Source organism: Lutzomyia longipalpis, chromosome 3 (genome assembly GCF_024334085.1).
Source record: "Lutzomyia longipalpis isolate SR_M1_2022 chromosome 3, ASM2433408v1".
Lineage (NCBI taxonomy): Eukaryota > Metazoa > Arthropoda > Insecta > Diptera > Psychodidae > Lutzomyia > Lutzomyia longipalpis.
Window position 1 is genome coordinate 18,316,747 of NC_074709.1, and position 23,601 is coordinate 18,340,347.

The window sequence follows — 23,601 nt, forward strand, 5'->3', positions numbered from 1 at the left end:
AAATTTTCAAAACCGTCAGATGGACAAACTTTCATTAATTCGCAAAATTATTAAGAAGAAAAGAAAAATAAAGATTTTTTTAAAACCTTTTTTTTATGAAATAAAAGGAAATTGAATGAAAGCCTTTAGTTTTTTTTTCTCTGTCTTAGTGACTTTATTGAGAATTCCATTTTGGTATCTTCATCAACAACTGACTGTAGTCATTCAAAAAATTATCTTTTATCAATTTTTTGGCTGTGCATTGAATATTTGCCGATCAAACGGTCGCGCGTCTCCCCACATCTGCGCGTTCAATTCTATCCATTGCCATGAGTTTCACAATGCTCTTTACGACTAGAAATTCAAGAAGCCGAATAAATCGAAAATATCTCACTTTCCATTAAATGTCTTAAGATTAAAATTCATTTAACTCTGTGTCTTGCTAATTTTCTGCTCTCTAAAACCACAATTTATTTTGTTTTTTTTTCTGACTAAAGGGAGCAAATTCTGTCCCAACTAGCTAAAATGAGAATATTATTACGTGATGATCCTTTACAGAAAAAAAAGCCTAAAAGAAGGAAAATTAAATCTAATGCTGCTGACCTATGTAAAACACCAAAAAAGAAACGAAAAAATGTGAAAATAAAATGAAAATTTTGCTGTTCCTTTCATTTTTATTTTACGCTACATTTTTTGGTTTTTTATTGCGGATGTTCTTTGCAAATAAAAGGTGAATTAAAATGTAATTTGTAAAAAGTTGGTGGAGTTTTGCAAAATGAAAGAGAAATCTTAAAAGATGTTTATACGATGAAATGCTGCGAGTGTTCTCCACATCCACGTCTTTAGTTGAAAGTTAGTGTTTTACAGCAAAAAAAAAAAGAGTAGTTACTTTATAGCAAATAGAAATACAGTTTTTGTCCTGACTTTCAAGATGCGAAATCAAAATAAAAATCTGGGCGCGTCTTTGGATGTCTTTACAGGCTCTTCTCGATCTTGATGAGCTCAGCAATACCGTCGTACATCTCCTTGACGGCATCGTATTCCGTGAGACCCATACGGCGCTTGTTGGAGATGTCGTAGACGCCACCCTCGGCCTCGGTGTGCTCACCACGGGTACCGCGCACCTGCAGATTGTACTTGCCGGCAACTTCCTCCAGGCGAGCCTTGTTGGCCGCCAGCTTTGGCACCTTGATGTGAACAGAGGCGCGGATGGTGGTGCCCAAGTTGGTGGGGCAGAACGTGAGGAAGCCAAGCCGGTCGTGGTGGGAGAAGGGAATGCGTTTCTCGATATCATTCACGGCCGTTACGAGGCGACGGTAGACCTACGAAAAAAAGGAGAATTTGTTAAAGATTTGAAAAGTCCGTTAAACTCTAAAAAATATTTCTTTTTGAAGAAATGACGTCAATGTTTGTATTTTTGAGCAAATATCTTTCCGTTTTTCCCAATAAATTAGGGAATAGGAATCTTTTTTGTGATTTTTTACTCTTTTCTTATCTTTTATCAAATTATCCTGTCCCAAATTGTCTCGAATGAAGGATTTTTCCATACAGAAACAAATAAATTCCTTTTCAGTTAATTTGGATTTTTTATGATTCTGATTTTTTCCATAATTTTTGTTTTACTTATCAAAATTTTTTTAACATTGTTTTTTAGGTTTTATGTCCCTGCAAATACCAAGCTGTGAGACTTATAAAAAATTCTATTTTTTAAATTAATTGATAATTAAAGGAAAACTTTGGATATATCTTAACCTGCAGGATTCCCAAAAGACAAGAATATTTTTCCGAGAGGTCATTCTTATAGGAAATTTTTTGCCCCACAACCCTTTCTCAGATCATTTTGCTCTATCTCGATGGAAAATATGAATTTTTCAGCTTTTCATGAACACTTTGCGAAGGAGTTTTCATTTTTTTGTATTAAAAGAATAAGAATTTCTTTAAATAAATAAAAATGATAAAAATTACTAAAAGATCTTGATTGTTTATAGATGAAATTTTTAAGCCCATTTAGCTGATTCTAAGATCATTTATGAGGCTTCTGGAAAATTTTAAATCAAACTCACCTGACCCAAATCACCACCCATCTGCATGGAGATGATACGAAGGTGATCTTCCTCATTGCACCAGACCAAGAAAGTCTTGGCATCGTTGTGGTAGATGCCACGTCCGCTGGGCCAGTAGCGGCATGCATTGGCAGCCTGGAGGAAGCGATCGCCCTCCTTGAAGAGGAAGTGATCATCGATGAGCTGCTGCTGGACTGCCTTCTCCATACCGGTGAGTGGGTAGAATTTGCCCTTGAGCTCACCCTCGAGTCCGGACAAGGTGGAGGAGACCTTCTGCTCCATCTCCTTGTACTGAGCCTCTGTGAGGCATGGGTTGAAGGGGTAGCCCTCCATGGAGCGACCGCAGCGCACACGGGTGGAGATCACGTACTCACCAGCGGGATCGAGATTGCCGAACGTGTCGACATCACCGAAGTTGCGTGGGGGGTGCTTGTCCGTCTTCTTGAAGCCTGCATGGTAGTCCTCAATGATGGGGTCAAAGAGGTCAGAGAACACGGAGTACGCCTCGGCATCAGGAGCGTAGATTCCGACACCAGAATCGTGATTTTCGAATCCTGTAAGGAAAAGGAAAATTTTCCATTAATTCCTTGAACTTTTGAACAATTTTCCGGTTTTCTTCTGGTTTTAAAACTAATTGATCTCGTTTCGAAGAAAAGAAAACTATATAAAGACATTCAAATAAATTCTTTTTAAATAACAATTTCAGAGACATCTTTTGTCTATCCATTTCCAGGCTTCTGTATTAGCTCAAATGGAAAAGAATTGATGGTTTTTCGTGCAGGGCAAAAGTGAAATGTAATAGTCTAACTAAATATTTAAATAAAGAACTTTAATGGCTTTTGGCATCTTGACAAAATTTGAACTCAATGGGAGATAAACATGCGTGCAAGTTGATCATTAATTTCCTCGTGCCATTGGAAATTGCCGCAGAAATTAATTTGTACTATTTAATTGATAAAGTAAAATCAAATACAAACAATTTGTATTGAAACGTCTTATCGAGAGAGTCATTTGAGGGTTTTTGATAAGATTTCAGGGCAAACACCCGAAAAAATATTATTTTTTATAATCTGAGTTTGAATGAGATGAAAAATGACGGAGAATCTCACCAGATTGGACGCAGTCCAGGAGAGAGGATCCAAAGGATGGTGTCTTCTTGGTCTTGAGAGCATCAAAGACCTCCTTGGTCAAGTACTTCTTCAGGAGAGACTTGGAATCAGAAGCGGCAAGCTTGGCGAATCCAGCCTCCAATTTCTCAAGAGTTGCAGCATCAACCATGGTGTCGGATTTGTTCCTGAAAAACCCCCGAAAAAAAGCACACAAATTAGTCTTGGATAAAGCCCCACCCCTATGGCGACATGGAACTTGCTGTCTCGCCTCCCCACATTGCGTGTCCCAAGCTCATTGCAAAGAAAATATTCATCAATTTTCTCCCGGCACTATTCACACAACATTTATTTGCATTCTCCGAGCGCAAAATATCCTTTTACAGTTTGTAAATTTTCCTTGTAAACAAGGGGTGAGAGTCCTTATTCAATTTGCCACTGCAGACAAAAGAAAAGTCTTTTCCGGGGGTTCTTTTTGTCTTCTTCATTTAATGCATAAATTGCATTTTATATGAATTATTTAGAGACTGAGAAAATCCTTTTATTATTCTTATAACTAAGAGTTCTTTGGATTACTTCTTGAAAAGTGAAGAACAACATTTCCCTTTCCCCCACAGAAGATCTATTTTAAGAGATATTTTGATTAAAGTTTCATTTCAACAAATAGATGTGTTAATTTAAAATGATAAATGAGTTTCAAACCGATTTGAGATCATAAATAAAGTCCTTTGGTTAATTTATTCTAAAGTTTTTTTTTAGAATAGAAAATTTTAACTCAATAACTTTTTTTGTCAATTTTCCGTTTTTATCAGTAAGTTAAAAGAAAGACTTTTTCGCTGGCTAATATAAATTATCTAACAAAAAATAAAAAAAATAAATAAATTATTCCATAAGTTCATCCCCTTTGGCAATACCCCATTCCCAGTTGAAAGCCAAAAGTGAATGGATAAAAAAAATCCTCATGTTTCACATTAAAAGAGTACAACCCCTCCCTCAGTTTAATTTATTTGTCAAACTTTTATAAAATAAAACGACGCAAAACCCACCCCGCAAAAATGTGTCTTTTGGGGAAACTTTTAATTACAATTCGTCTGTTGATTTTCATTTGGCATGTTGATGGAAATTTCTGGGTGCGTATGGCAATCGATAAGTCGTGCAGAATGTGAAATAAAATAGGAAAAGTAGGATCTCGCTTATCATTAACATATAGCACACAGCAGCAGCATGAATTTATGCTGCGAAGACAGTGTGCGCTTTCAAACCCTCCGACAACCAATGATTAATCGAATATGATATTTCTGATGTGATTCCTGGCGCAGCTGCACAAATTTGTCACCCCTCTTGATCATCATCCCCTTTGTGGCTGCGTGCCCTTCCTTCCCGCTCGACCCTTCCTGCTCTTCCTTCCCTTTTCATCCCTTCCTGTTGGTTTTGCGGGTCGTTTCAATTCAATGTTCAACAAAATCGTTAATTTTTGTTATTTTCATTCATTTAAATATTTTTTTTACCCTAATAAATCTAAAATTTGTATAAATTTTTTAAATCTAGAATTTTTAAAATTACAATTTTCCTTTACGTTCAGCTTAAAAGGCAAAATAATAGACATCGATCAGTTGAAAAAGCGCGGGAAAATCTACACTCTGAATTCCTATGAAAGTTTTAAGAATTCACTTTGAAATAATTGATGTAAGAACGTCATTGAAATCTTCTTTTTTTAAACAATAAAATGATTTTTAAATTAATTTCGAATATTAAAAAAAAATTATGTAAAAAGGAAAAGTTTAATTACCTTTATCAATTTATTTTGAATGGAAAATTAATTAAATTTGATAAAAAAAAATAATTTTTCATGTCTGTCAGGGAAACAGAAATCAATTAAAATTAAAATGAATTTTTAATAAAATAATATAAACAAATAAATTGTGGAATTAAATGTTTAATGAACAGAGATAATTATTATTTAACCGACTAATTAATCTCTCTGTGATGTCAATGCTTTTATTTTTTTCTGTTTAAAAATCCTTTTTCACATTTAAAAAAATATTTTTAGCGAATTCTTAAAATTTTCCAAGACCAATATAGATTTTTCTTGCAAATTCTTTTGATTTCCAAGCCATCAGCAACAAATTGGAATGTAAAAAGAAAAACTAAAATAAAAAGAAATAAAAGAAAATGTTCCGGTGCGGCATTTTCGGGGTCCCGCTCTCAATGCCGCACTTACCTCGCCAAGAAAACCATCGAGTTTGATACACACCCTTCTGCTCCGCCGGTTGTTCCATTGTCTGCCGTTTTATCTTTTTTTTCCTTCGACGTACACCCGCCCATTTTCACCAAAATTTTCTCCTCACTTTTCCTCTCTCTATCTCACTTCTACACTTTCCAAAAAAATATATATGTATGTATATGTATTTATCTCCGTCTCTGGATGGTCTTTTTTTGGTCTCTGCAATTTCCTCAGTGAGTATCCTTAAATACTTAATTAAATTGGTCTCGTCCCTCCAACACGGTGGTTGCTAAAGAGGACAATTTTTTCGAGTCTATCGGATCACAATTTGTCGTTTTAAATATTCAAAAACATGAACAACACTCCACACAGGGTGCGATGATGTGGGGGTGTGGGGATTATTATTGATCCGATGTGTCTGGGGGGTGTTGAGAAAAAAAGCAGGGCGCGTCAGGATCACCTCCCACCCAGCTATTTATAGAGATTCCCTTAAAATATTTATGAAATTTTGTGCGTCTCCTTTCACGGTGCTCAATTGATTTTTTTGTCCACTACAGGGGGTTGGTAGCAACAAATTTTCCTTTCTAATTTTATCTGTGCCTCTCGAATGTCCTTCCGCGTCCTTATTTGCTTATTAGCATTGCATGGGAGTGTCACACACTTGGTCTTTTTTTTAATTTTTCAAGGATCACGAAAAAGGATTCTTTTCGTTCACTTGAGCACACAGATGAGCTACACACAGATGAATTTATTGAGGGGGGTGCGGTTGCAAATGAAGATTGCAAAGTGATTTGGGGGATTGAAATGGGTGTTGCAGAAGCAATTACAAACACTACACGGATCACTGGCACCGGGGCGCGTAAACCGATATTTTTTTTACGGGCGTTGGGAAAACGTATTAGAAGAAAAGCTTTGCACACACGGAGCCGATGAACTCAAGTTCAAGGGGGTTGTCGATTAAATCGCCGGTCGGGCGTTCACTGTCCTTCCTTGGGCTAAAATGGTGGCAACCGTGTCCTTCCGCTGTGCTCAGTGTTCCACATTGGCGCAGGGGTTGCGGCAGAGTGCGAACCGCCGGGAAGACGCAGCGGCGGCGCCGGTCGCACCCCTATGTGTGTGCTGCCAACTGTCGGCAGACATCGGCACCGGGTCGGCAGGACGCCACCCCGGGCCCGCCGCACGCCAAAAACAGTCGCACGCTCACATGGGGTGGGATAGTGTGCAGGGGTGGGCATATATAGCAAACAATAGGGAACCGAAACAATAGCTAACAAGGAGGCCACACGGCCACAGAACAGGGTGGCACCGAAAAGGATTCCAAAAATACATTGGTTGATAATATAGGAGTGATTTCATAGCTTTGAGGGTGGTTATTTATACACTGTAATGCATATAATTACATTACATTGCGAATTTTGAAACGAAGTAAGATTTTTTAAAATTGATTTTGATGATTTCTCAAGGATTTAAATTACTGAAATTTAATTGAGAGATGTTAATAGACAAATGCAAGACTACGTATTTACTTACGGAAGCATCAATCAAGGACACAGTGTATCAGTTCTAATGCATCCTTACAATTTTGAACAGAAGACACAAAGGAGCGTCGAAAGCTCAGGTAAAATTTGTAAGGATGCGTTACAACTAATGCAACGTCTCTTTGGCTGATGCTCCAGTAAGGACGAAGAATTAGTCTGATTTTAGTTTGGATTTTAGTCTATTAATTTATTAAATTATTTAGAGAAAAGCCCATATCCTTTTTTTTTCTTTAACAATTTGCTTAATTACAAATATTTCTTTTTTTAAATCTAAAAAGACCTGATGAAAATGGAAATTGGACTTCAAAACGTCGCGAAAAAAGCAGTTGAAAATATCTATTTTCAATTTTCCACAAAAATTACAAAAGAAAATGAATTCTTAAAAAATGTTTTGGATTTGAATTTTATAACTCTGTTTGTTTTCTGTTTAAAAAAAAATGAACTACTGACCAAAAAATTAATTTTTATATTTAGAAATAAATTTATTACAATTTAATGCTTATAAGAATAATAAATCTCTCTATTTCAACATTTTTTAAGATTAATTTTTAGAAGAACTCAATTTAAATTCTTTTAGAAATTGTTTAGAAAACATTAAGCAAAATATTTTAAAAATTACCTAAAATTTAATAATTTATTTGCTATTAAATTAAAGAGAAGGTATCAACTCAAGAAAAACGAGCCTTATGTAAATTATGTTCTACTAATAAAAATAAATCCTGGGCAGTACAATTTTCAATTTTTACTGAAAAATTAAACTGACTAAGAGCTTAAATTACACTATTTTAGACGTTTTAGACCATTGAAAATAATTCTAAAATTAATTAATTTCATTTCAAATTTCCCATGGGAGTAATTTTGCAAATATCTTTTGATTATTAATTCGATTAGAGGCCGCCTGTTGTCTCAAGTATGACCACTCTTGAGAAGATAGAGTTTCTATTTTTATCATCTAATAACTGATATGGTGTCACTTCAAATTTATCTCATAATGAAAAGTCAATTTCTAATACTAATTGCATGTGTGACGTATTTAACACTCAACCGACTTTTGTGAGAATTTTCGGGCGCTTTGAATGATTAATTTTCTCACGTCTTCCACTTTTTTGCTTTAAAGACTTTAAGGATAATTTATTGAATAATGGTTAAATTTATAATTTTAGAATTTTTGCAACTAAGCTTTCAAACGTGCTTTCGGTGCATTTCATCAATCATTTTAATATAGTTAAGAGAATTCTGACATGTATTGAATAAATGTCAAATTTTAAATTCAATTTTATTCAAAAATATCACATGCCAACCGTCAATGACGCACATACTGCAAATAAATTTTAACAACTGCCCGATATTTCTGTTTTATTGCACAAAATTCTGACTTTAAAGTTTATTGCAAACGGGAAGGGGCTACTTTTGAATGGCGAATCCTCGTGAATTTTCAACGAGCAACATGTGACATGGCAATTAAAGTAATTTGCTATTCTCTTGCCACTTTCTTTGCCAAGCAGATTTTATCTGGCATGTTGTACATGAATGGCTTTTGAGTCACAAATCACGCTACGCGATTGATAGGATGTGTCACCCTGTTGCTGACGGACAACTTTAATCACTTTTAGGAACAAAATTTTTTTCCCGTGGGTGGGCGTAGGGTTAACAAGAAGAGGGGCCATCACTCTGTGTGGATGCTGTGGCGCAAAGTTAGCATTTACACAACATCAACAACAAAATGTTTCGTGAACTAAAAATAAACTCAAACACACAAATCAGATTTAAATGTAGAATATTGACGACTTTGGTGCACCTAATTGTGGGAAAAGGGTTTAATGAACTCACGAAGAGGCACAGAGAAAAGAAAATTTCCTCTTAAGATTTTTGTTACTTTGCAAAATTAACGCGTGTGTTGGAAGGATTTGGAGACGTTTTGGAGACTGAGGCAGAGAATCGAAGTGAAATCCACTTGAGCCCCAAATCGACTGGCACCTCCCTCGATAATTGCCGAGGTATCAACTTCCAATTTTGCAATTAATTCTCCTCCTCGAGAGCCGATCGTCCGCAGTGATGGCTTGAAGAGTTCAATTGCCATCCCTGTAAGGTGTTTGTTATCGAAATGACAAAAAAGGTGATGAGATATTGACGCGAATCATGCTCTATATTGACAATGATATATATAATTTTTTACAGCTAGATCGTTCCACTTGATAAGGGACCGCGAGGTAGTGTGACAAGTGGGTGGGAGAGATAGGTGAAGGCGCCCGCTATCTTTTGGGCTTGTCGAAAGAATAATTATTATGGTGGCATAATAAGAAGAATTACCATAAATTCTTCGCGTATGTGTGAGTCAACTGCCGTCCGAATGTGATGAAGGTTTTCCTCAAAATCCGCATTAATTGCACCCAGGAAATTCTCTTTGCCACCCGCGCGCAGGAACACGCCAATTGGCAGCTTCTTCTGCCACCTTCTCCTCGCCTTCTTCGCTAAATCACCTCCTTCCGGTTTCAATGCTCACGCTCGCAAACCCAAACTCCACTCAGTTTGACCTCTATTGTGACCTAGGTCGCAGAATCTTCACAATCAAATCATTTTGCGAACGAAAATCACCCACCTCCACGCATTTCCCTCCCAAAGAACATTTCAACTCTTTTTTTATCAACTTATCGTGCACTTTTAATTTGCCCCAATTGATTTACGATCCCGGGGAATCATAAAGATATTTGTGTGAAGTGTGCGTTATGTAAGAGAAATGCCGGGGCGCATGACTCAATATAAATTTCTTTTTGCTGCCGTTAGAAAAATTTCCCCAACGATATCGAGTGTCAAGGTCCCCCCCTCCGCAGAATTTATTTTCCTTTCTCGATACATTTTCTCAATGCATGATTATTTATCTAGATATAAGAACACTTCTGTGGCAGATAGAAATATTTGTTTACATCAAGCCATGTTGCAAAGCAATTGATGGAAATGTTTATTGGATTAGCACGTGAAAAAATAATTGAATTGTCAGCGAAAAGGGGTGGACTATTCGCTGCGTGCGCAAGTACTTAAATAAAATTCAAATTGTAGGGAAATGAAATGATTTTTGTAGGTATATTTGAAATTATTTTTTACTGTAAAAAATTAATTTTATTTGTTTTTTTTATAAACTTTGGTAGCTATGCCGTCAAGACCTTTCTTACAAGAATTTCATTTGCTTGAAAATATTTTTTAATATGAAATATTTTAATCCAATTCAGTCAGTTTTTAAACCACTTTAGGACTAATCCATGAATCGAAATAGAACGGAAACTAATTCGATACAAAATTAATAAATTACTGGATTAGTCCTAAAGTGGTTTAAAAAATTGACTAAATCGGTTGAAAATATGTAAGTCAATTATGTAAGTTTTCAATTACAAACTTACATAATTTCAATCGTTAAATAAAATTCTTAAATTAAAAAAAATGTTTAATTTTGCTTTAAAAATATTATTTTTAATGTAAAAATCAACTAATTTATCTGATTTTGTTTTAAAAATAATATTTCCATGAAATAATTTTAATGATAAAACTTTTAAAACCATAAAATAAATCAAATAAAATAAGGAAAATATATCGAATTGAATTGGAAAAATCTTTTTGAATTCCTTACGTAATTATTCCTCATCTTCTGCCTCTGTCCAAAATAAAAATCGATCACTTACACAACTGCTTCACTTTTCACAGAGCGACTGCGTGATATGTGAAAAGCTTCGCAAAAGCTCCGATTCCGGTTTACGTGGAAGGGGAAAAGTTGTGCTAATCGGTAAATTGCACGTTGCATTTACATTGCAAGCCATGCGAAACACAATATAATGTTGACTCTATAACATTCTAATTTTCATCACTCAAAATCCCCGACAGAATAATTAACTTTAGCTTCCCCACGATGGCTTACATAACTTCCTTCGTGCTCCCCCCGCCCTATTGATTTCCTTCGCCTTGAGAAACCCTACACCAGAAATGTTTTGTCGATGTAACAAGGCACCCGAAAGAATTTTCCAACTTTGAGCTTTTGATGAGCTTTTCCTTCGCAACACAAGGAAAAAATAAAATTAAATAAATGTGTTCCTCGTTGTTTCAACACCCGGCCGGTGGATCTTTAAATAAATCTCGTTTGTTTTTCAGCGAGATTAACCACAATCGTGGAATTGGCCGGCAATTCCCAGGGCTTCAGAATTGTTCTAACTTTAACTCTGTTACAGTGAGAATTTATCTGTTATTTGCTACTTTATGTAATATCCAAGGAGGAGTTGTTTGGGAAATTCGTACAAAACTCTATAGATTAAATTTTTTTTATTCTTCCTTTAATGAAAATAAAATAATTATTTCATTATGTGGGTTAGAACTGATTACAAACTAATATATAATTATGAATTGACCTTCGGTGTGAGAATAAGCTGTATATAATTGGAAAATGTGGCTTTATTGTGGTTTTAACCACAATTTACCTATGTATATATATATATGATTTTTATAAAACAAATTTAAGTAATTTATTATTGTAGGACTTCGACGCTTTACAAGAGATCTTTAGTCTTAAATTTCATCTTATAACGAATTTATCGTTTTTTGGTCAAACGATATATTTTTTTTCTAAATTTTTTTTAAATACATTTTTCTTAAATAAATCGTCAGAGAACAATATATCGTTAATTAGAAACAGTGCAACGACGTTTCAGGTAACGATTAATTTGCATCTTGAGTTTTTCGTTTAACGACTTATTTATAAAATGATAACGATAGCTAATTAGCAATTTTTACCGGTTTTATAAAAAAAATCATTTATTTTTTAATATTTATGCCCTAAGCACCAGTTTGCAAAGGGTGAAAAAAAATTTCAATCATTTTTTTAACGGTTTTTTAAAGCAAACGTCGTTTAACAAAAATTGTTATTTAGGCATTAAATTCCAGAAAATACTTCATCTGCATCACACTCTCAAAAAAGAAAAAAAAAATTAGAAAAATCTCTAAAGTACTTCTTTGAAAATTAAATTCTCTCTACTTATTTAAAGGCTAAACTTTCGTATAACGTTGTTAAAAATATTATTTCAATCATGTGAAATTTGATCATAAAAATAGCCTCTAAGGATAGCTCTAAGTAGCTCAATTTTAGGGATTCTACTTAGGTTTTAAACTTTTTTTTTGTGTTGAAAATGTCCTAAGACTGGATTTGTAATTTTAACTTCTACTTTTGCAAATTTTTAGCTATTTTTTCAATTTTTTAAATGCTTCTCTTTCCCTTAAAGACTTTAGGTCCTTTAGGCCCATATAGGACCGCTCTATTAAAAACTCCCAGTTCAAAATCTTAATTTAATAAAAAATCCTTTTTGCAAAGCACGAACTTCCCAATAAACCTTCTCCACAAAATTCTATAGAAATCAACATATTTATCTTGAATTGAATTTTCACTCATACCACTTTGAAATGAGTGAAGAAAAAACACCTCGCAGGTGGAAATGAACGAAGCTTTTGATTTTTCTTGGCAGGAATTCTCGGGGGATTTTGTCATGTGCCAAAAAGGAGGTTCTCAGAGAGACCGCCCGCCTAACATCCGGCTGATGTGGTTTTGTTTGGGGGCTGTTATGTAACGGCAGGAGGAAAAATCGACCAAGTTCTGGGTGATTGCGCAACGAGAAAAGTGCACTCTGGGTGGATTTTCTCAATGCCATGGAGCCTCCTCGCCTGGGTCTCAGTCAGTGTTTCAATGAGAATATTATATTGTTGATTTAAGTGCCAGGGAGGGGATTTAGAGAGATGTGGAGACTAGAGTGCTTGCAAATCCGCGACATGTTGATGACTAATGGCACGGATTTGCAGTGCAATTTATAAAAATTTTTGCAATCACGTCTCTAATACATTTGCAGAGAACGCGCTTGTTACGAAATCGCGCGCGCCTAATGCAGGTTTTCTATTGCAGCTCGAAAAGTGCATCGCGGTCTGACGGTGTTGCCTTGACCGGAAATTAAATAAATTCCCATTGTTTCCAATGGATTTGTGCATTTCCAGCTAAATTCTCTACCAAATGCAATTATCGCACTCAATTTTTCTTCAACTATTTTTGCCACCACATTTTTTTTTGTCTAGAATTTGTCTTTGAATGAAAGATTTGTGTTTAAGAAAAAGGGAAATATTTTTGCCACAAAAATCACATGCCGATGGTTTGCTGATAAAACTTCGTGGCACGCCAATACCCCCAGATGGCAAAAAAATAATTTCAATTTAAATCACTTTTATCATTTCATTTACCAAATGGCACCCACAATGTGTGATTCATGGAACTTTCTTACCAGAAACAACCAAATTCCTCATTTATGAATATTTTACCAGAAGAAAATTAATTTTTCCTTTGCAATGGAGCTTTTGAGAATTAATAATATTTTTTTTTCTTGGGGATTTTATTTGAATTGCGTGCAAGAAGGGTGCCAAAGCAGCAACTCTTCTTCACTTTTGGGAAAGAAACTTTTCACCGGGAAAATTTTTTTTCACCTCACCTTCTAAGCTCTTGCTAATAACGACCGAAGAAATCAACTTTCAACTAAATAGTGACTCTGATATTCAGCCTCGGCAGAGTCCCAAGTGGCGGACCCGCCAGCTTTTCGCTCGCCACGGAGAACCGACGAACGCCCCACCACCCAGAATCATCATCAAGAATGGCTAAATGCGCTATCGGGCTGGGAGTTCGGGTGACGGGGAGGTACTTCGGGGCAACTCGACGTCACACGCCACTAAAGAGCACTAAAACCCCCTCACAATCCTCCATCATCAGGACATCCCATTCATATTCCCCATGCTCCCCTAAATGCACTCATCTTGCCACCCCCGGAAAAATCCCCTGGAAAATCCTTCTCAAGCTGAGAAAATCATTTTCATCCCACACAATGTTAAAAAAAAATCTCACACAGTTAGAGAATCTCCGGGATCTGGAGCTGTTTGTCATTAATTGGATGCTTGATCGTGGACCAACATAAATATCAATTGAACACAATTAGCTCAATTCATCTCACAGTGTTGTACGTACAGCTCAGTAAGAGGGGGGATTTGGTGACAAATTCTCAACACTCAAAAGCTTATGTTTTTGCAATTTAATTCCCAACGAGATCACTGCCAAGAGCTATCTTCCGAGAGACATGAAAATTTTCCTTTTATTTTCCCTGCCACAACTCTTTAGCGTGGCAGGTGAATATCTTCGTCAGGACACATGCCAAAATAATTGCTACTCTGTGTGAAATTGACGTGCGCGCATTTCCTGAAAGTCATATTGCATTTGAGTTGAATAAAATGGATTGTAAATGGAAATTTATGGGAGATTATTTGAAAAAGTTGAAAAAGCATTAATGGCTTGCCATTTATACCTTTACTAAATTCAAGATAAATAATGGAATGGAGTCACTGATATTGCTATCAATATAATTGCTGTAATAGTTGGTGCTGTTAATTGATTTTTTTCTGCATTTACACGACATAGTGTAGGGAAAAGTGGCTTAAAATTAACTCTAAAATGATTTTATTTTTCGGGAAGGATATTTGGAAAGCGCGCATAATGCAACGATTCCTTAAATCGGATTTTCTTTGATTTTTTTTTGTTTTTTTCTTATTTTTTTAAATAATTTTAAAATAAAGTTTTTTTTTGACAGATATAACATTCTAATAAAAAGGAAAAATTCCTTTAGCTGAAATTAATTCAATTTTTTAATACGAAAAGAAGAATTTCAATTTAGGGCAGATCGATTTTGATAAATCTAAAAGATTTTAAAAACTATCAACACAAATTGTTCAAAGCAATAAAAAGTAAAACATTAATAATTTTACTTTAAGGCTGATCTGTGAAAGGTGTTTAAGTTAATTCTAACAATAAAACCTATAAGTAGGCTTTTTTTTTGGTTAAGTCAATCTTTTGTCCGATTTTGAAAAATAAAACCAGATTTAGGAAAAAAAATCTTTCAAAGTGAAAAATAATGAAAAACGGATGAGCCAAAAGTTAAATAAACTATCGAGAAAAAAAATTCTGAAATTTCTTATATCCTTAAAAAAAAGATTTAAAAATAATATATAAAATCAGATAAAAATAATAAATTCTACAATGAAGAAGAAATATAAAATTTAATATCCTAACCAATTAAATCCTTTTACGTTTTAGCAATTTTCCAAAAACTCTTGTAAAAATTCTACCATTTAATAAATTATTTTAAGTAGTGATTTAGAAATTAGAATTTATTAATCATTTAAAAATATGTAATTTTTAAATATATTTTATTTAACAGATTTAACAAAAAAAATCAAAAAATAATGTAGGTAGTATCTATACTAATCGGACTGCTAAATTAATAGCTTTTACGTGTAATTCTATTTAAATTATTGAAAAAATAACATGTTGAACTATGATTTAACCAATTCATAAAAATTTCCATCATACGTTCATTTAAAACTTTTGGAAATAAATCAAAAATCAACACCAAAACATTTTCTAGGCAAAGTTTTCTCTTCTTTCTCTAATTGCCCATTAAACAGTATAAACTTTACCATGAACTCGAATCATAGGATTTTTTTTATCGAATTATTGTGATTCAATCAGTAAGAATTTTAAACTTTCTTTTGAATGAATTTTATAGTTTTTTTTTAGAATCTCAAAGTGGTGGGAAAACATTTTAATAATTCATGAATTTTCCTACAGATAAGTTTCAATTGAGATTTAAAAAATTAAATTGACTTTGAAAGTTTTCACGTTGAATTTTTCTTGTTGCTTTTTGGCCTTTTGAACGGGAAAATTTTCATGAAAAAAGTTGTTAAAAATCAATTGGAAAACTTGTCAATCACATTTGAGTTTAGAAGATTTTACCTTACACTGAATATATATATAGAATTTTGTATGCTGTTACCGGCGGAAATTATCGCAATTTGCAGGTGAATATGAGGGGGGTCACATGAGGAAGTCAATAAATTTCCTCACATGACATTTCCCCAAGAGAGCATTATCAATTTTCAGAGAAGAAATTTATCTGATTATTTTTTGTTGCCTGAAAACTTGCAGATTAGGAGTTTTCACGTGAATGATAAAAGCATTCTTGTGGTGGAATTGAAAAGAATGTTTAAAAGAAAATTTGTTGTGGAAAATTTTATAGAGTTTGAGAAGAAAAATCCCTCTCAAATAGTTTATCTTGGTGAATGTGAGAAAGAATTAGTGCCATGTGGAAAAGAATGGCTATGGGCGAAGCATATAGAGGAGGAAAATTTATTCTTATCATGTTGTGGCACGATAGAATTTAGCGGGTAGCGCAGCAACGAAATGTGTGGGGATATAAAGTAGCAAAGGAGAAAAAATGTAGGGAGGGAGACATGAGGATTTATAAAGAAGTGAAAATGTAATTATTTTTAGCCTCTGCACGCAGGAATTGCCCAGTCCAACAGTTTCGAAATAGTTTTCACTTCTTGGGATGTATTTTCGATGGCGACAAAGAGAAAGTCTTTCTGCCTTTCGAATGGGAATGGAATTAAAAATAAATATGTTCGAGGTGGAAAACACGGAGTGGCGCGCGTGCGAAAGGAAAGATGACAAGGGAAAACGGCATTAATTTCAACCGAAGCTGCACTTCATTAAATTTCTCGCTGCGCGCTCCATCCTTTTGCAAAAGCACACAAGAATAAATTTGAAAATTTTCTCTTATAATAAAATGTGAAAGTGAAAAGAAAATAGCCACGAAGATGCCATCAGAAATAGATTTTCTCTATCTTCACACTCTGAGTGTGCCTTTTTGACTTTTCTTTGACTCCTTTGCAAGTCAAAAGGAGCTCTATCCCCACATAATGGCTCAAAATAGACCCCGCAAGCAGCTAATTGTTGGAAAATGCTTCATTTCCCATATTCTATTGCTGTCCAATTTTCCCATTTCATTTTCACGCATCCACATCATTTTTCCTCTCATTTGCATCTCCTAAAAGCCATGGCTACATAGGCCAATAAATCTATATTTATTATAGCTCTATAGGAAAACTTCATTCTCAAAATGCCCCTAAACACATATGTATGTATATGTATAATGTACAATTTTATTTGTGCCTCATGAAATAAATAAATAAACACAAAACACGTCTGTGGATCATTTGAAACTTTACATCTCTGAAATGAAATTGATGCATGAAAATGATGAACAGAGTTGGAAAATAAATTGATTTGAGATTTCCATGGAAAGTTGCCAATGTTTCTGTTTAATTTTTAAATCAAAACGTGTTTTTTTTACAAAATTTCAGGTTCATTAGAATACATTTTGATTTTCTAACATTTTTCATTTTTATGGATTTTCTTTTTAATGCTTCCAGTGTACGCTTTTCAATCTGATTTTTTTCCGCAAGAGGGCCAAACTTCATGTTAGCGCCATCTGTTATTTAACATGACGTTTTATTCATGGTATGTCTTCATTTTTAGGATTTATTTTTAGTTGGGAAAGGGAAATGCTGTGTTCGGCTTCAATTTTAATTGAAATATAAATTTTACCGCCAGAGGGCCAAACTTTATCTTAGCGCCATCTGGTAATCAAAATGACGTTAAGTTCATCGTATGTTTTCATTTTTAAGGACTTTCTTTTCAATGAGGAAAGAGAAATATTATGCTATTTAAAAAAGAACTTTCTGGTATTAACTTTATAGCATTATTTGAATTCAAATTAATCCTTCCAGGTGTTCTCAATTAAATTTTACCGTCAGAGGGCTTTACATCATATTGACGCCCTCTGGTATTCAAAACAAAATACTTAGAACAATGATCTCTTTACAAAAAAATAGAACTAAATAAATAAATAAATTTTAAACCATAATATCCCAAAAATATTCAGGACTTTTTTAGAAAAAAAAGTTTAATGGCGGGATTAAATTTTAATAAGTTCAACTAACATTTTAACTTTGTTCTCATGCTGTTTTTTTTCTGGCAATGTGCATTGAACGCGTGTTTGGCAAGAATGATTAGTTAGGGATTGCAGTTCATGCCCTTCACGTGTGACTTCAAACTGCAAAACACTTACAAAGTGCAAATTTTATATCTTTCCCAAAATAGCCGCGAGAATGTTCTCTGTCAATCGCCAATTGATCCTCATTGTTTCCTGCACAATCGCGCACGGCATTCGATCAGCCGCACCAAAATGTTCACTTTTTCGTTTTTTTTTTATATTACAAAATCAATATGAATGCAAAAATAAAGTTAGACACAAAACAAAACAAAAATAAACTGTACAGAGGATGGTTTGTTTTATGGACGCTTCACGGTCTTCGGGTACCTTTTCGTCGTTGTGGGACTTTTCGCTGTGGATGATTCCTCAGCCAGGAAGGCCATTGTGGCGTCCTTTGGGGATTTGGCTTTTCCCGCGAGACTTCCATTCTTCTGTGGACTCGGGGACTTGGATCCAGTCTGGGGTGTTGGGGTTCTGCTGGATGCTTCTTTGGGTTTCGCTGGGGAAACCTGACGAGCAGCAGCAGCCCCATTGAAGGGATCGGGTTTCTTCTTTGTATCCTCTTTATCGGGGATTTCGTAGGTTTTCATCAATTCCTGCGTTTCCGGGGATTCAGGCTGCTTACCGGGCGCTGAAGCACCCCCATTGCTTTTTGTTCCTTCTGGAATCTTTGGGGTAATCTTCGGAGGTTCAGGTTTCTTTTCAACTTCAGCCCTTTTTGGTGGTTCAGGTTTCTCTTGGGGCTTCTTCTCGGGTTCTTTTGGTTTCACAGCCTCTGGCTTAATCTCAGGCTTGATTTCTGGATTAATCTCAGGCTTGATCTCTGGTTTAACTACAGGCTTAACATCAGATTTTATTGGTTCTGATTTTTCAATGATTTTCGTATCGTTCGTTTGTCTTCCAAAGAGCGAAGGATATCCAAGGCGTTTTCTAAATTTCAAAAGAAAATCAACGAAAAAAAAGAAGAAAAAAATCAAAATAAAGAAAACTTAAAAGAAAAGCAAAAGAAAAACGAAAATAAATTGCATAAGAGAGAGATTATTAAACTCAAAAAATTTTCCCCAAATGATTGATGGAAGTTTACAGATGGTTTCTCATTTCTTCTTTCGGCTGTTATGCAATGCCCTGACGGACGACAAAAGTCGTGCGTCTTTTGGATACCGCACGTCTTGGCTCCTGGCCAGGAAGCCGGACGCCTACGTGCTAAACGCAAAAAACACGCATTTTTCACACAAAAAACCCTCGCCCATATTTTTTTTTTTGCCTCAGCACAGCACCATCAAACAAATCGCCCAACTTTAGCGTCAACGGAAATCACGAGAAGAATTTCATTTCAGAAACGCATTGAAGGCATCACAATTAAATTGCTGCTGCCATGAGCATTGAGAGGAAAATTCCATTAGGAGTTCTTTGAGCGAAATTTGCATCTCAATTGCTTTGAGAGCATACAGAACGCGATCTCATTTTATTTACAACAGCAACTCTCAATAGCTTATTGGAGTTTAATTTGTATTAATGCTACAGAATAAATATAAAATGAAGGCACAAGAGCTTGGGTGCTCCTTGGTGCTGGCTCTTCATGTCTCCCGAGAATTTCATGTAAATAGAAATTAAAAATAAAATTCACCAAAGCATTTGGCAGTGATCATGAAAAATTCCTCAAGGCCAATGTTGAGGTTCTATTTTATTTTTATTTCTCTTTCCAAAAAAAAATAAAAAGAAAAAAGAAATTCTGCCAAAAGAATCCTCTTTCAAGTGGTCAGCACTCGTGACATTTTTCTTTAATGAAAAAAAAAAAAAACGAAGAAAACTTCTCCGCATCAGTGGAGCAATACAACATAAAACATTCTTTCATGGGAGTGTCCGTTGCATGTTGAGAAAAATTTCCCCATAAGTTTTTTTTTGATAAGAAATCGATATTAGTGCCGTGCCAACGGAAAAATGGTCTACGTGAAGAGATTAAAATTGATTTTGTGCTGCCTCAGCGCAACTAAAATGTCTCAAACTCCCCCACAAAAAGATATGAGAAGGCGATAATTTTTTTCGCTAATTCCCCCCAAAATGGGCAAATGCTAAATGGCAAATTGAAAGCAAAACATCTTCATTTGGTCTATCGTTCCCAACAGCACTGACCTATGCCACACTTTAGGATTTGCCACTAAATACTTCGTCGATGATTAATTAGGTAATAACTGGTGCACGACGCTATTTCTATCGATTTCCACGGAGATTTATTAGTGAGAAAGTGCTAAATTCGCAGATACTTGCGAGAAACGCGAGAATTCTGCTTGCATTGTTAATCGCCAAGGGAGAGAAATGCTCAAAAATGGTGTACAAAGGTCCTTTTTATTTTCTATTTAAAGAAGTTTATTAATTTTCAGGTTTTCATAGCAAATTCTGAAGAATATTGTGAAATAAATTATGGAAACCTTAGGACTTTCAATGATGTAAGACGGTATAAACTTGAGCAGTTTTTCATAATATGCTTGCTTACGCATACGACACATCGAAGGTTTTATTCTTTATTCTTCAGATTTTGCAAAAATTTTTAAAAGTCTTAATTATTCGCTCTTAAGTTAATATTAAAATTTGACTTTCTTTTATTATGAATTGGAATTTTTTTTTAATTCATTTATTTTTATCATCTCAAGGAGAGAGAGAGAAAAAGCGAATGCCTAGCAAGTGCTGTGTGGCATCGCATACATAGATTTTTTTTAAACAATTTGATAAATAACATATTGAACACAGGAATTTTTCAAATTTTAAGCTGGGAAATTCATAAAATCAATTTATGAAACACTTAACCCATTCGCGTTTTATGGGTCATACGTTGACCGATAAGTAAAACATTTTTTTCCCCGAATTTCACTGAATTCAATTATTTTCAAAGTTAGAAATGATCTGAATTCACGTAAATTAGGCTAAAAAAGACATTCTAGCTGAAAAATATCCTCTACTTAAAGCTTTTGGAGAGTAAATATCGTGATAAAAAGACTGCATGTTTCAATTTCTATGTTTCATGTGGATGTGAAAGGGTTAAGAAAGAATCCTTGAAAGGATCAAAACCTTCAAAATAAAGTAAAAACGTATTGAGAAACGGTTAAAAGTCAAAAATTCTCTTGCATATTCGTTTTACGGATCAAAATTTGATATTTTCCATATTTTCTTTTTTTGTTTAATTGTTCGTCTTTTGCAATAGTTTTTTATTTCGTTAAATGTCATAATAGCCCCAAAATGAATAAATTTCCTTAATTATTCTTCTTTAGTCCTTCTCTTCTAACACTCTCTATCGATTTAATGTTATTTTAAAATATCATTTGACTCCCACATATTCGAATCGGTGAGGAAAATATTTTTTGAAAATATATCTGTGGCTGAACTTCTTTTCATGATTGGAAGAAACAACAAAAAATGAGATAAATTCCAACTGTTGTAAAATTTAAAAAAAATCTTTACCCAGTTTGAAAGAAATATTAGATTTTGTTCTGATTTAGATGGACCATAAATGTCTGGATATGAAAGATTGTTAAATACGTTAAATACAGAGAATATGCAAAATTGCCTCATAGTTCTGAAAAGTAATGAACAAAGCTTTGTGAGATACAGAAGAAGCTTTCTTAAGCATTTCACCCCAAAGACCTCAATTTTTATTCAAATTCTAAAACAATGGGCCTTATTCAGCGACCAAGAATCCCTTGAAATCTTTGAAAGTACGGAAATTTTAAGCGAATTTCAAAGGTTTCTTGGTAACAAAATACGACCCAATATTAGGCAATTTCAAAGAATCACAGCTAAAAGAAAATCATAGGCATATCTAGTTTGAAAAGACAAATACTTTGCGAACCTTCTTCTTGCCAAAAGTGCTCAAATCTCTTAATACTCAAAGAATTTTCCTTTAATTTGTTTGAAAAGATCATTTTCTATACAAATTCTCAGAAAATATTGTTAAAAATTTTCTAAACAACATTTAAAATTTTATTTAATTCTTTTAAATATTTCAGGTACTAACACTTTTTTTATTTTATTAATCTGTACTTAAAACAAACCCAGAATAATTACAAACCACAGAATAAAAGAATAATTTTATGAATAAATTCCTCTAACGGCTTTTCATCAGCATAAATATCTCATAAATATTTAATCATAAAACTTCTCCTGACCCTTTAAATAAATAAAATTGTTACTTTAAAGCTCCCAATAGGTACAATACGGGATTATGGGACTAATAAATATGTTTTACCTTCCTCTGACTCCCCGTCCCCTTTTATGTCCACCTGTACATGAAACTTGTGGGAAAATAATTAAAATTTCATCCCTTTTTAGAAATTCTCTGAAAGAGAGCTTTTTTTGTATTTTCTATAAATAAATACTTGGAATTTTCCAATCGCCTTTCGTGTGGCTATTGATTGTATTTGCTGTGCACGGACTGCACCCGCCCCTTGTGGAAATTGTGTATATAACATGCCATCATTTGCATGAATGGAGCTTTTCAATAATATATGTGAGAGCTTTTCATTTCCTTCGCCACGATCGCTAGAGCGCCCAAAAGTTGGCATTTTCTGCATCATCCTCCTCACTGATCTTGAGAAGTTCGCGTTGGGAGAGAGCGCGGGAAAGCTTTTCCGCTTAGGACGGAGCTTTTCTTTTCTTAAGGAAAAGCTATTGGAGAGTGTAAAGAAAAAATTACCTGATTTCATCGATCGCGAAAGACAGGTACCACAGGGCGAACATGGCTACTGGTAGAACTGCAATAGATGCAATGATCAGTGGCGCCTGAAAGGAAACAGAACTGCATTTAATGTCAGAGGTTCTTGACCTTTCTTCATATTGATTTTGCAATTATGTGTGGGGAAATGAATTTTCTCATGCGAGTACTTTATGGGACATAAATCCTTGGCCTCATTCATGTGTGGTGGGCTGTGTAGTAGACTCCCTGGCGCCAATGGTCAGGAAGGCGATGCTGACGAAGAGATGGGCTCGGAAAAAGGGAAGAGAAGAAGCTCTCTACATTTCTCCAGCTATCCGTTATCGATGATGATGATAAGATTGATTGTGGGGAGGTGTTTAGCGCCATAAATTGTGTATCTTATCAAGCAAGTCTGCGGCACTTGGATTGTGTAAGAAGTGACGGCGAATGGATGGAAAAGTGGCACGGCGAGGAAAATTCGCTGCTTGGTGAAATGGACTTTCGGGAAAAGCGCATTTAAAAATAGATCCACACCGAGTCATGCACGTGAAGACTTTTTGTTGTGTCGCAGAAAATCATCCATAGAAGTTACGTCACTTTTTCCTGTGAGCCCCTATTATCACACAAAAGTCCCCTCATTGGAGCAAAGGAAAATCCTTCTGGTGACTTTGACCTCCGCAACCATGCTGGCTGTGAGGAGGGGGCCATCGTACTCCTCATTGTTGCCGAAAAAATCTCTCAAACTTTTGCGGAACAAACCTGAATTTTCGGCTAATTTTCTCCGCTGCGCCGCAAAATGAAAAACTCTATGTGGAAAATTCTCTCTCACACGGCGGAAGTCCCTCAACCCTGGCACTTCATCAACACGGACAGCACGCAACACCAACACGCACTGCCTGACACAACTATCTTCTTTATTTTTTTTCCTCTGCTGTGGACAAATACCGCCCTTCCAGGAGCGACAATGAAAATGCGAAGCGCGCAGCACAACGTCTCACACACTGTGAAAGCTCACCCAACTTGCACGAGAAAGCTTCCACACTGCCGTATGTTGG

General features: G+C 35.0%; 3 protein-coding genes across 17 annotated transcripts in view; all 3 read right to left on the reverse strand.

Moving 5' to 3' along the window:
* Positions 1-23,601, reverse strand: part of LOC129792365 (transient receptor potential cation channel subfamily A member 1) — a 1,125,827-nt gene that overhangs the window by 455,327 nt on the left and 646,899 nt on the right. The window lies entirely within an intron of this gene.
* LOC129792430 (PIH1 domain-containing protein 2) overlaps positions 1-23,601 on the reverse strand; it is a 927,269-nt gene that overhangs the window by 455,327 nt on the left and 448,341 nt on the right. The gene's annotated exons all lie outside the window — the stretch shown is intronic.
* Positions 634-23,583, reverse strand: LOC129792397 (arginine kinase 1). 15 transcript variants are annotated; one of them, XM_055831405.1, is made up of 6 exons: positions 23,306-23,583; positions 22,547-22,632; positions 18,187-18,789; positions 3,152-3,336; positions 2,043-2,596; positions 634-1,301 (listed from the first exon to the last, which is right to left on the reverse strand). In XM_055831405.1, exons 2-6 carry the CDS (start codon positions 22,588-22,590, stop codon positions 954-956), a joined length of 1,734 nt encoding a protein of 577 aa, XP_055687380.1. In that variant the 5' UTR covers positions 22,591-22,632; positions 23,306-23,583; the 3' UTR covers positions 634-953. The 15 variants fall into 15 exon arrangements, with proteins under 15 accessions (XP_055687380.1, XP_055687394.1, XP_055687393.1 ...); XM_055831419.1 differs by lacking the exon at positions 18,187-18,789; XM_055831418.1 differs by lacking the exons at positions 18,187-18,789; positions 22,547-22,632; positions 23,306-23,583 and adding exons at positions 9,221-9,456; positions 13,210-13,454.